The 14,347-nt window shown below is 43.6% G+C and overlaps 1 protein-coding gene across 3 annotated transcripts in view; it reads left to right on the top strand.

The window, feature by feature from the left end:
- Nucleotides 1-14,347, top strand: part of ENAH (ENAH actin regulator) — a 73,730-nt gene that overhangs the window by 28,216 nt on the left and 31,167 nt on the right. For all 3 annotated transcript variants that reach the window (XM_073556406.1, XM_073556407.1, XM_073556408.1), the window contains exons 3-4: nucleotides 3,089-3,278; nucleotides 13,814-13,898. In XM_073556406.1, the coding sequence (XP_073412507.1) occupies nucleotides 3,089-3,278; nucleotides 13,814-13,898 (275 nt within the window). The remainder of the gene's footprint in view (nucleotides 1-3,088; nucleotides 3,279-13,813; nucleotides 13,899-14,347) is intronic.

Below are 14,347 nucleotides of genomic sequence, written 5' to 3'. Positions count from 1 at the left end.
CTTGAAGATGAAATGATTTCTAAAAGGCCTAAAAGTAAAGATGACGCATTTCCCTTTTGTATTTTAGGCAAAAAAATAAATATGTTGTCATTTTTTACATTTTAAAAATTACAAGAAGGAACATGGGCCGATGCAAAAGTTTGGGCGCCCTGCATGGTTATCACCTACTAGCACTCCTTTGACAAGAGTCTTTCCATTTTTGTTTTATGGATTTTCATCCATTCTTCCTTGGAGAATTCCTCCAGTTCTGTGAGATTCCTGGGGCATCTTGCTTCTTCCTCTGATATTTTGAGATCTAGCCACAGATTTTCAATGATGATCAGGGGGACTGTGAGGGCCATTGTAAAACCTTCAGCTTGCGCCTTTTGAGGTAATCTATTGTGGGTTTTGATTTGTGTATAGTATCATTTATCCAGTTGTAGAAGCCATCCTCTTCCTCTTCCTCGTTTCAACTTCAGCTTTTTTCCAGATGGTGATCTGTTTGCATCAAGAATTTGTTGAAACTTCATTGAATCCATTCTTCCCTCTACCCGTGAACACAACCCCAAAGCTTGATTGATCCAACCCCTTAAGCCCTGGAGGAATTTTTGTTTTTGCGTTTTCGTTTTTCGCTCCCCTTCTTCCTAGAGCCAGAACTTATTTTTATTTTTTCTGTCAATATGGCCATGTGAGGACTTGTTCTTTTGCGGGACGAGTTGTACTATTGAATGACCTCATTAGTTTTACCATGTCATGTACTAGAAATCGGGGGAAAAATTCCAGTGCGGTGAAATTGCAAAAAAAAAGTGCAATCCCACACTTGTTTTTTTGTTTGGCTTTTTTTTTTTTTTTTACTAGGTTCACTAAATGCTAAACCTGCCCTGCCATTATGATTCTCCAGGTCATTATGAGTTCAGAGACACCAAACATGTCTAGGTTCTTTTTTTGATCTAAATGGTGAAAAAAAATTCCAAACGTTGTTTAAAAAAAAAAAAAAAAAAAAAATTGCGCCATTTTACGATACCTTTATTGTCTCCATTTTTCGTGTTCTAGGGTTGGGTGAGGGCTTATTTTTTGCGTGCCGAGCTGACGTTTTTAATGATACCATTCTGGTGAAGATGCGCTCTTGTGATCGCCCGTTGTTGCATTTTAATGCAATGTCGCGGCGACCAAAAAAAAGGTAATTTTGGCGTTTTTTACTTTTTTTTTTTCTTGCTAATTGGTTTAGCGATCAGGTTAATCTTTTTTTTTTTTTTTTTTTTTTTTTTTTTTTTAATCATTGATCGGGCGATTCTGAACGCGGCGATGCTAAAAAGGGGGGTGATTTGAACTTTTTTTCTTTTTAAACATTTTTTACTTTTGGCATGCTTCAATCGTCTCCATGGGACACTAGAAGCTGCCATAACCTCGATTGCCTCTGCTACATACAGGCAATGATCAGTTCGCCTAGATGTAGCTGAATTACTCACTCTCTATGGCGGCGCTCGCAGCAAGCCAACAGTGACAACCATAGGGGTCTCAGACCTCCGGTTGTCATGCCAACCCAAATGTGACCCGCGATCACGTGACTGGGGTCACCTGTGGGTGGATTTCCGGCGTGATTGCCGGAAGCGCATGTTAAATGCTGCTGTCAGTGTTTGACAGTGGTATTTAACAGGTTAATAGCCGCGGGTGGATCGCGATTCCACCCGCGGCTGTTCCGGGCACATGTCAGCTGTTCAAAACAGCTGCCATGTGCCGGGAAAGATGTGGGCTCACCGCCAGAGCCCACATCAAAGGGAGAGAGTCCGACATCGGCATACTATTATGCCTGATGTTGGGAAAAGGGTTAATGGTTGGTTAGATATTCTTTTCCTGAAATTCTGTGCCCTTTTTTCTCCACACATGCCTTTTGATCATTGTGACCAAAGATTTCTATTTTACCCTCATTGGTCCACAGGACTTGTTTCCAAAATGCATCAGGCTTGTTTAGATGTTCCTTTTGCATACTACTGACGCTGAATTTTATGGTGAGAACGCGGAAGAGGTTTTCTTCTGATGACTCTTCCATGACGGCCATATTTGTGCAGCTGTCTCTGAACAGTAGAACAATGTACCACAATTCCTGAGTTTGCTAAATCTTTCTGAAGGTCTTTTGCAGTCCAGCGGGGTTCTGATTTGCTTCTCTAGCAGTCCTACGAGCAGCTCTCACTGGAATTTTGCTTGGTCTTCCAGACCTTATCTTCACCTCCACAGTTCCTGGTCAACTGCCATTTCTTAATTACATTTGTAACTGAGGAAAGGGCAACTTGAAAACGCTTTGCTATCTTTTTATAGCCTTATCCTTCTTTTGTAGGCCTCCACCATTTTAATTTTGAGAGTGCTAGGCAGCTGCTTAGAAGAACCCTTGGCTGCTGCTTTTTTGGCGCAAGGTCAGAGGAAGCTGGGTTTTAATGCTCTGGAATTTGCATCACCCGGCCTTTCTTAACAATGATGGTGAGCAAGCCATACCCCTAACAGGCTAATTAAGGTCTGAAACCTTTATCAAAGTTATCTGAAAACATAAATGTCCAAGGGTGCCCAAATTTTTTTTCATGGACCCATTTTCCTTTATGTAATTTTTAAAATGTAAAAAAAAAAAAAAAAAAAAAAGTTTTTGCGTGTTTTTTTTTTTTTTTTTTGTGGCCTAAAATACAAAGTAATTAAATGTGTCAACTTTAGGCCTTTTAAAGATCATGTTGTCTTCATTTTGCTTAACTGTTCACAATAACAATAATTTTGACCAGGGGTGTCCAAACTTTTACACGCCACTGTGCACTACATTTACTGCTCATGTTATGCCCGTCACCACAGTCCTCACTTTTCACTGTCTGTGTTCTCGGAGATGCTGCAGCTTTTCGTAGTGGTTTACGGTATACCCAGAAGCAATAGTGCAGCCATTGTCTGCTTCTCCTGGTTTTGGGCAGCAGGAATCGGCTAACCAGGTCCACTTTAAAGGGGTCTTCCAGATTTATAGACATGCCTCTTTACCAGTCTCACCTCTACGCAGCGTAGCACTTTATCTCTGAACCGAATTTTACTACAGTTTTTACTACAGCTTTTAGTTTTTCCTTTTCTCTGTGTATTGCAGGTGGTCATAAACTGTGCCATTCCCAAGGGGCTGAAGTACAACCAGGCGACACAGACCTTCCACCAATGGCGGGATGCCAGACAGGTTTACGGGCTCAATTTTGGGAGCAAAGAAGATGCCAATGTGTTTGCAAGTGCCATGATGCATGCCCTCGAAGTGCTGAATTCGCAGGAGTCCGGGGAGCAGAAAGGTCAGTGTCCTTATAGTGGTTGTGTTCCCAATAGGGTGGTTTGACTGTATGATTTCAGCCATGTATGGTTGATGAGCATCTGGAACAGTGCCGATACGGGGGGAGAGTATATGGTATTTATTTTTTTTTTGTGTTTTTTTTTCTTTTATTCGAAGGGACTATTTAATTTAAAAAGAGGTTGTATGGGTTGTGGACAAAACCATTAATTCTTTTAGGAACACTTGCACACAATTTTTCAAGGATCTCGGCAGGAGACTGTTCCAAACATCTAGGAGACCTGACCCCAGATCTTCTGTGTATGAGGCTTGTGCAGATTCCCCATGTGATCCCCCCCAGACGGGATGATGTGAGATCAGGGCTCTGCGGGGCTGATCATCACGGCCAGGACTCCTCACTCTTGATGACATTGGCTGGATGTTGGGGGTCGTTGTCCAGCTGCAGGATAAATTTGGAGCCAATCAATCTGGTGTTACATGATGGGTAAGTATCTGCCTGGATTTCTCAACATTGAGGACTCCATTAATCCTGACCAAATCCACAACTCAATTTTCTGAAATGCAGCCTCAAACCTGCAGGACCCTCTATCTACAGTGTTACTAATCCTGCTGACCTTCAATACTGTGTCGCTCTTCGGGAACAACCTGTGTTCCAGCCAAATATTCCACATTGTGACTCCCCCTGGTTGTTGCGAAATCTGAGCTGATGGCACTGCTGGATACTTTCTGATTTTAAAGTGAAGTAACATGGTGTCTCTTATCTGCTGCACTGTTTTCTTGGCCAGTCACTTTGTCTATGGTCCTCAATGTTGCCCATTTCTTCTCCGTAAAAGATCTTGAACCAAACCTCAGTCTGCTTCAAAATCTTTTTTTTTTTTTTTCGCTGGGAGAGACCTTGCTGATGCAATATAACTACCTTGTGTCTTGTTGCTGTTCTCAGTCTTACTATGGTATATAACCTATGACATGAGACTGTCTCCCATACCCTGACCTTTGTTGCAGAGTTTGGCTGTTCCTCACCAGGTTTTAAGCCTCCTACACAACCAACATCTATCCAATGTGTATTTCCAGCAAGGGATATTCTCGAAACCAAGTTCTCCTGCATAAGGAAAAAGCAGAAAACCCACTCCATGCGGAGGAGCCGATATATGACGGTGGTTAAAAGCGGTGTTGCAGATTTTCCTTCACCTCTGGATGTAATTGTGCATCTCTCATGCTTCCCAGAGGCGCAAACGACGGGGAACAAAACTGTTTAATGTCCGTCAGCGTCCATCAAACACGGCAGAGTGCATTCATTTACATTCCCAGCAGTAAGCTCAGAATGTTCGGCACGTCGTCTGGTAATGCCTGACCGGACCTGTCCTCTGCTCCCAGATCCGGGAAGAATCTTAATTCCTGTACGTCTTGTAGTCTAATCTTCCCCAAGCCACGCTGATGTAATCCCACCGCAGAGATGGAAGGAGCCTCGATTGGCACCAGGCTGTAACCAGTGAAATACTAGAGCAGCGGCGAATGCTGCTTCTCCCTAGATTATGCAGAGAGGGGATTTAAGGACAAGACGAGGAGGAATCGGTAACGACGCAATGTTGTAGTTGTTTATTTTTGCAATTACTGTTTTTTTTTTTTTATTTTTGGCAGCAAGCTGTGAAAAATTGCAATCTCCATTCATATGCTGCCCTCCTGTGGCCAATTATGGAACTGACTGAAAGTTCAGTGACCCTCTTCAGTTTGTTTTTAATGATGGTTTTATGCATCTCTAATAAAGACCAATAATAGAGCAGTTTTAACTTTGTCATGTCCTCCTCTTAAAAGCCTTTTTTTCCCCCAAGACCATATAGTGGAACGTAATGACTTTCCTGAGGTTCTGCAGGTCTGTCAGCTATTTTTGTAACCCTTTCACGTGTCATCTTGGAAATGAGCAGATGCCTAGAAAGATTGTAGATGAGGAGGTATTAATGTAAAGATTCTGTCATCCCTCCAACTTTGATACACAAACTCTTCCTGCTGGCTTTAGAAGCAGCTGATTGACATTGTGCTGTCATTTTATGGAATAACCCCCAAAGTACACAGGTTTCCAGGACATATGGTGCATTCATATAACTACTATGGGGGTGGTTTAGATATTTATGATTTTATAACCGTCACCTAGACAGGTGCAAGTTCTACCTCTAAGACTCGCCTTTCAGTCGATCGGTCATTGTTTGGTTCCAGCCATCGTAATCTTCATCCTGACTCTGGGAGGCCTGAATTTAAAAACAAAAAAAACAAAACAACACATAAGGGCATGATTCTGTTATTTCAGATCTGGAGACAGTCTCATAAAATGTTAGAGTTGGAAGGGACCTCCAGGGTCATAGTGTCCAACCCCCTGCTCAATGCAGGAGTCACTAAACCATCTCAGACAGACGTCTGTCCAGCCTTTGTTTGAAGACTTTCATTGAAGGAGAACTCACCACCTCTCGTTGCAGCCTGGTCCACTCATTGATCACCTTCACTGTCAGTTTTTTTTCTAATATCTAATCTGTATCTTCTCCCTTTCAGTTTCATTCCATTGCTTCTCGTGTTTCCATGTGCAAATGAAAATAATGATGATCCTTCTACAATGTGACAGCCCTTCAAATATTTGTAGACAGCTATTAAGTCTCCTCTCAGCCTTCTTTTTTGCAAGCTAAACATTCCCAAATCCTGTAACCGTTCCTCGTAGGACATACTTTGCAGTCCACTCACCATCCTGGTCACTCTTCTCTGAACATGCTCCAGTTTTTTTTGTTTTTTTTTTAAATGTGCCCAGAACTGGTCTTGGTATTCTAGATGAAGCCTGGCCAAGGAGGAGTAGAGTGGGATAATTCACGTGATCTAGACTGTATGCTTCTCTTAATACATCCTAGAACGGCATTTGCCTTTTTTTTTCTGCTGCATCACACTGACTCATGTGTAGTCTGTGATCAATTAGTATACCCAAGTCTTTTTCACACGTGCCGTTTCTTAGTTCTAGTCCTTCCATTCTGTCGATGTTATATTCTTTTTCTTGCCCTGTCACACTTAGCGATGTACCAGCGATCCCGACCAGCGATATGACGCGGTCAGGATCGCTGGTGCATCGCTAAGTGGTCGCTAGTGAGCTGCCACACAGGCAGATCTCACTAGCGACATCGCTGGGGACGGGGGTCGCTACTTACCTGTCACACCAGGTGATCCTGCGTCCTCCCGCCCGGCTCCACGCGTCGCTCGTCTCCACAACAGGAAGCGCCGCAGGAAGCTGACGACGAGAAACAGTCCAGCCTGTTCTCGCGCGATCAGCGATAACCAGCGGTGGAGCCAGTCATAGGTAAGTATCAGACAGAGATATCGCTAGCAATATCGCTATAACGTCATTAGTTATAGCGATATTGCTAGCGATATCTCTTAGTGTGACAGGCCCTTAAAATCTTGCATTTCTCCCTATTAAATGCCATTCTGTAAAGCCCCCGTTACACACTGCGATATCGCTAGCAATATCGCTGTAAAGTCACCGATTTTGTGACGTTATAGCAATATTGCTGCATGTGATACTTACCTCCGACCGGCTCCCCCGCTGGTTATCGCTGATCGCGCGAGAAGCTGCTGGACCATTCCTCGTCGGCCACTTCCTGCGGCGCTTCCTGCTGTGACGACGAGCGACGCGTGGAGCCGGGCGGGAGGACGCAGGATCGCCGCGTCTGACAGGTAAGTAGCGATCCCCGTCCCCAGCGATGTCGCTGGTGAGATCTGCCTGAGTGGCAGCTCACTAGCGACCACCCAGCGATTCACCAGCGATCCTGACCGCGTCATATCGCTGGTCGGGATCGCTGGTGAGTCGCTAGGTGTAACGGTACCCTTACTCGATGTCCTTTGTTCAAGCTTATCTAGATCCTTCTCGGTCTTCCCTAATGTTAGCTATCACTCCTAGCTTTGCATCATCTGCAAATTTGATCAGTTTACCTTCAGTTCCTTTATCTACATAATTTATAAAAATGTTGAACAACACTGGGGCCAGGACAGAGCCTTGTGGTCCCCACTTGAAATGCTCTAATAAGATAAGATAATCCTTTAATCGTCCCACCATGGGGAAATTCAGAGCATTACAGCAGCAAGGCAGGAACAAGTACAGATGCATAAAGGCATTACATTGACAGTAGGTAGGTACATATATGGAAAAAAAAAAAATGTAAATGTCACAACTTTGGATCTATCAGTTCTCTGTTTGGGTCGTTCTCCGTTTTGGACAGTGCTGGTTATACAGCCTAACTGCAGCAGGAAGGAAGGACTTTCGATAGCGCTCCCTCTCACATTTAGGATGAAGTAGCCGGTCACTGACAGTACTGCACATCTTTGTCACGGTCTCATTCATGGGATGGGAATCATTCTGCACCATGTAGCTCACCTTGGCCAGTATCCTCCTGTCGCCTACTTCCTGAACTGGGTCAAGGGGGCATCCCAGGACAGAGCTGGCCCTTCTAATCAGTTTGTCCAGCCTATTCCTGTCCCTGGTTGATAATTGGATGTGTCTTTGAGTATGATCACTGAGCCACTTATGAATCCACCTACCCGTAGTCTTGTCAATCCCATACTTGGTTATTTTTTTCAATGAGGATAGTATGAGATAATTTATCAAATGCTTTGCTGAAGTCGAGATATACTATATCTACCGCATTTCTCTGATCCACCTGGTCAGTGATTTCATTATAAAAGGAAATTAGATTTGTCTGGCATGACTTGTTTGTTACAAACCCATGCTAGCTCTGGTTAATTAAGGGCCTGTCACACTAAGCGATATCGCTATCAATATCGCTATAACTTGTGACGTTATAGCGATATTGCTAGCGATATCGCTGTGTGTGATACTTACCTCCGACCGGCTCCCCCGCTGGTTATCGCTGATCATGCGAGAACATCCAGGACTGTTTCTCGTCGTCAGCTTCCTGCGGCGCTTCCTGTGGAGAGACGAGCGTGGAGCCGGGCGGGAGGACGCAGGATCGCCTGGTGTGACAGGTAAGTAGCGACCCCCGACTCCTGCGATGTCAGGTCTCCATGGACGCTATGATGCGCGTCGACTTCCGGGATGGCCGGAAATGACGGCGGGGATATCGCGTTCACCTCGTGTGCGCCGCCATGATGGCCGCGCACATCTGGCATTCATCAATTCAAGCCTGTATAAAAGGTCCTTTGCACATAAAAGTGGCCACACAGCCCCCCGAGGAAGCCCTTACAGTGAAACGCGTCGGGGCGGAGCTAGCGCCACTCGACCCCCCCCCCCCCACATGGGTAAGACATAGATCTAATACGCACTTACATCGCTGGTGTGATCATTGGGCATAGTTGTAATGTATAGGACAGACTGGGCGGTTGCCTTCTTACTTTTGGGAGGTTGTATTAGTGAGTGTGGGGATTTCTTTCTCCTAGGTTGATATAACATGATATCTGTACACTATCCCTGTATGACTCTGGCACTTCAATAACGCACAGGCATTTTATTATTAAGCATTTGCTTAGAGTCCTGCACCTTATGTCCTGTGCTAGATCCTGCTTCTTTGATCATCTCTTTTATGCGATGTTCTTGTGTTAATCTGTGTTGAGTGGCTGTGCTGCTCTGCCTTCCACCTAATATACACTCACTGGTCTTGTATTTACATGTGCTTTTATAGATTAATAAAAAAAATATACATTTTTTTTGCACAAAAAACTGTTTTTGTATGATGTATAAAAAGAGTCTGTTTGAGATTTGGGCGTTTTGTGAACTCAATGTGGTTTTTTGTAGGTTTGTTATATTAAAGAGTTGCCCGTTTACGGATTTTGTATATAATGTCATGATCAATTATAGGTATGAAACCTGGTGTTGAAATAAAAGATCTTCCCTGGTATAGAAGTAAGGCTCACCAGCTAGTGGTTCTGAAATTTTCTCTAATGCTTTCAGTACCCTAGGACGTAATTCATCTGGACCAGGAGATTGAAATCCATGTAAATTAAGTGTTCTCTCACCATCTCTCTTTTTTGTAGATAGCGTGGATTCTTTTAATCCTTTGATGGCATCGTGAAGATCAGTTGGTGTTACATTTGTTTTCTTAGAGAACACAGATGAAAATAGGAATTTTAAAGTTTGGTCTTCTCAATATAATTTTTGACCACTTTTCATGCTGTAAAAACCTATAACTTCATTGACTTTTCTTTTGCTTTTGACATACCCCCAAAATCCTTTATTGCTTTTGGTCTCCCTTGCAAGCCTTGCTTCATTACTGGCTTTAGCTCTTTTAACTATTGTTCTGCATTCCATGCAAACAGCATTATATTCTTCTTTAGGTATGCCCCCCTCTTTCTATTTAATATACTTTTTTTTTTTTTTTTTTTACCTTTTAACAAGTGATCAAGTTCTGTGTTCATCCATCCTGGTCACTTTAAATCCTTCTTCCTTCTTTTTGAGATTGTTACTGATTTTAGCTGAATGAAATTCTCACTGCACAATCTCACATCCTTCTTGCACATGTCTGTCCTTTAGAACATCCAGTCATTGGACCTTTCGGTACCCCCTTTTTGAGTCCATTAAATTCTGCCTTTCTGAAGGTCCAACCTTAAAGTCTTGAGTCCTCACTGTTTTTTCTCCTCTTGTAATCCAAAATTCAAGGATAGCATGGTTGCTGCCTCCTAAATTCTCTGCCACCTTTACTAGCTCAACCATTACCTCCCTGTTGATAAGAATTGGGTTCAAGATGGCAGATTGTCTTCTCTCTTTTATCGTTTGAAAAATAAAGTTGTCAGCGAGAGAAGATAGGAATTTTCTGGACCCATTACTTTTGCCTGAGAGAGATTCCCAACAAGTATCTGAATAGTTAAAATCTCCCATGATCACTGTGTCTTACTTTTTTTTTTTTTTTTTAGCACAGAGACATCTGATGTAAAAAGAGTTCATCTGTATCTTCAGTCTGTAGGCAAATGTAATGCTTCTGGGTTCGAACCCTTGAGCCTGAGTTTTGTGGTCTTCTTCTCTGTCCTCCGAGCCATAACAAACTGTGTGGCCGGACATTTTGGCCAGAGCATGAATCATGTGAATGCACCCTAAGACTCAGGGATTCTGCAGCAAATTTATCAGGGAGGTAAAATTAGGGCCCAAATTCATCTACCCTTACAGCTGGTTCCTAGATATGCAGAGGGCTTCAAGAGTAGACGTTGGTACGTTCAGTTACTTGATGTATTGACACACACTTTCACATACTAAATTCATGAATGCTGGATTATCAAAGTGACTTGGCGACAATTTGGTCATCTTTTGGAGGTGATTACCTCCTAATAGGAGTCCAGTACTCACCCAGCCACTTTCATTGAAAAACTTCCAAAAACTCTGCCATATGTCTCCGTAGGTTCTCTGGCGTTACTTTCTGAACTGCAGTACTAGATACAACCTATGGACAGGGGTGGTGGTTTTTATGAATCTATAAGTGGTGTTGGTGAAGATATTATCATTACTGTGGATGGCAGGAAGAACGAACAAATCCATTCAATACAGACATGTCACTTGAAGGAAGGATCATCAAGCTACGACTTGCCTACTTTGGACACATCATACGAAGAGAAGAATCAATGGAAAAGGACATTGTGGTTGGAAGAATAGAAGGAACAAGGCAAAGAGCAAGCCCAGCAAACCAGATGGCGTGATTCTATCAAGATAACGGCGGCGAAGACCCTGGTGGACCTCTCTAGGCTGCACAAGATCGATCTTCCTACAGATCGTTCATCCATCAAGTCGCCATGGCTCGAGATTGAGGGGAAGTGATTTTACAGCTGGAGAAGTTGTCAGATACTGTTCAATTAGATGATGATGGGAAATCTTTTTATTGTATTTTTTTGGTTCTAGTTTCCAGATCATTGTGCCAGTGAATTTGGATTTTACTGTACATGATATTTTATTCCGGATCCATAATACATCGTCTTATTTTTAGTATTGATCTTCTGCATCCATTTAGCCAAGTCCCTCTCTTTTGGACCTCTCGCCTGTGTGCAGGCTCCTTGTTCCTTAGTGTATCTGTAATAGTAATGGCTCCGTCTGAAGGACACAAGTGCTTCTAGCTGGAGGTTAATGAATCGATAATGGCCAACTTGCAGTAATGCTTGGTAATATGCTGCAGCGCTTCCCCTCTTCTCTGACAGCCCCGAGCTTGCATTATGCTTTTGGAGGAGGAGGTAGAACGCAATTAGGATTATGGATGTAGAAGCATCAATTATTCAAGAGATTCAGGGAAATGCAAACTGCAATCTGACTTCAGACAGTCTCACCGCGGGGTAAACAAGTAGCAGGTGCCTGAGGAGGCTCCAAGGACCCCCATAGCCGGCGCTCCTAGACCAGGACTTGCTGAGGTGTTCGCTTGTGCCACGGTGGGGTAAAAAGCTGAACCTCTGAAGACTGATACCATATTACTTCAGTACCTGCTGAGCATTCAGAGATGGGTGAACCTCTTAATATACATCCAACACCATCTGAACCATGATCTTGTGAGCTTTCTGGAGTGGGAGCGTCTGAAGATGGATAATAGTTGCAAGGCTGAGCCTCTGAAAACTGATTCCCTGTGCCATCTGGACCATGATTTTCTGCGCCTCTGAAGACTGATGCCCTGTGTCATCTGGACCATGGTCTTTGGAGCCTCTGAAAACTGATGTCCTGTGCCATCTGGACCATGGTCTTCTGAGCTTTGCCTTGTTATGCCCCATGGGAGTGAGTGCAAAGTTGAGGCTTACAAGATTTATGCCATCTGGACCATAACTTTCCGAGTTTCGGGTAGTGAGTGCAAGATGGATTGTCTGAAGACAACTTATCTATGCCTCTTGAACGAAGACCCACTGAGCTTAGGAGAGGAGTTGCAAGGAAGAGCTTCAGAAGACTGATGCCCTGTGGTCACTTGACCATGACCTGCTGAGCATAGCTAGGTGGGTGCCAGGCTAAGCTTCTGGTTCATCTTGAACTTTATCAATGACCTGCTGAAGTTTAGAGAGGTTGGTGTAAATTTAAGCCTCTTAAAACTGCTCTCTGCCACCTGGACTATAACCCACCAAGCTTAGGAGAATAATTACATCTGATGATGCCCTGTGCCATCTCGACCGTGATCTGTCAAGCCTGAGGAGGCAGAGCTTCTGAAGATTCATGCCCTTTGCTACTTGAACCATGACCTGCTGAGGATACTTTCTACAATGGTCCTGTATCTGCTCTCTGATGGCCGCCATGAAGCAGCTCCGGACGCTGCCAGTCATGGGATGTGGAAGTACTTGTGCTGCCATAAACGAGATAACGCTCGCATATTTGCCTGTAAGTACGAGCCTCTCCCGCACCACCGTAGTAGCTCTCTACGTCCTCGTTGCCTCCCGTTTCTTATTTGGGGGTCCATTGGATAAGAAATGCTTGATCCGGCTCCTTTAGTGACTGAGGACATGGTGTGATGATGTGCGGTAGATGTTATGTGCCTGTGGGCAGCACGGTGGCTCAGTGGTTAGCGCTGCAGCCTTGCAGCGCTGGGGTCCTGGGTTCGAATCCCACCAAGGACAACATCTGCAAGGAGTTTGTATGTTCTCCCCGTGTTTGCGTGGGTTTCCTCCGGGCACTCCGGTTTCCTCCCACACTCCAAAGACATACTGATAGGGAATTTAGATTGTGAGCCCCATCGGGGACAGTGATGAAAATGTGTGCAAATTGTAAAGCGCTGCGGAATATGTTAGCGCTATACAAAAATAAAGATTAAAAAAAAAAAAAAAAATTACCATGGTATTGGGGTGTGGAGAAGGGTTCAGCCAGCCCTGTAGCACCCACTGCTGCACTGCTGATGTCCTAGGTAGGAATAGCTGTACACAGAGGCCTGTAGTTACACTGAGGCTCGTATATCTGATGCTGGTGTTCATTTAAATGGGTAATCTCGTTTTAGAAAGTGATCAGTGTTGGTCTGATCTCTGGGACCCCCATGACTGGCTCACCACTGATTTCGCTCTGTCCAGTATGCTGATTTATATTTTTTTCCAACACAGCAGCACTCCTCACCATCCAGCCGTGGGGGGGAACTGCTGTGTGCCCCCAATCACCTGTCTGTAGTAACATGCCCAGTGGGGTGCTCTCAGTTTATTTAAGGACACTCTCTTCCCCCTAAGATCATAAAGTTATATCCCAGTGTTACACCATCACTTTTAGATAGGAATACCCATTTAAAACATTGCTAGATCCACTTTGGTTCTGAGTAACAGACCTGCTACTCAGAGGGGTGCAGCTTGTTGCATTGTATCGGGGTGGAATTACATGGAGCTTTTTTTCTTTTTTTTTTTTTTTTGTTTTTATAAATAGGATCTTTTTTGAAGTTGCTTTTTTTTTTTTTTTTTTTAAACACTGCAAATTTGCTGTAATTTGGGAAACCAGCAGCAAAAAAATGTTTTTTTTTTTCTCAATTGCTGCAGTTGTTGTTTGTGCTTTTTTTTTTCTCATCTTTCCTCCTACGATGTTAGTAGACACATAGAATCGATTTTTGTATTCATTGATCATATTTCTTTCTTTCTAAGGTCCAACGTTGTCCCGGCAGAATTCTCATATACCCCAACAAGTACAGAATGGTCCGTCACAGGAGGAGCTGGAGATTCAGCGGAGGTACTAAACTCTTTTTCTTATATTGTTTTATTGCTATAATAAAGCAACTTTGAAAATAGGGTAAAACAAAAAAAAAAAATCTTCTGATTCTTGTATCCTGCTCCTATGCTGACCTATGAGTCTCCATAGTTAGAGACTACAAACCTTGTGTAGTCTGACTTTATTTTTTTTTTCAGTCTTGCTCTACTCAATCTGGTTCTTTTCTACTGTGCTTGTGAGGCTGTCATTATTATTTATTAATATAGCACCATTGATCCCTTGGTGCTGTACATGAGTCGGGGTTACATACAAATTACAGATATCACTTACAGTAAAGAAACTAGCAATCACAGACTGATACAGAGGGGAGAGAGGACCCTGCCCTTTCGGGCTTACATACTACAGGATGGTGGGGAAGGAGACAGTAGGTTGGGGGGTTGCAGCAGTTCCGGTGTTGGTTGAGGTGATAT

This window comes from Dendrobates tinctorius, unplaced genomic scaffold (assembly GCF_039654945.1).
Source record: "Dendrobates tinctorius isolate UK_male_01 unplaced genomic scaffold, ASM3965494v1 ptg000232l, whole genome shotgun sequence".
In the NCBI taxonomy this organism is placed as follows: Eukaryota; Metazoa; Chordata; class Amphibia; order Anura; family Dendrobatidae; genus Dendrobates; species Dendrobates tinctorius.
The sequence above is the reverse complement of the archived record's forward strand: the minus strand, read 5'-3'. Positions and strand labels throughout refer to the sequence as shown.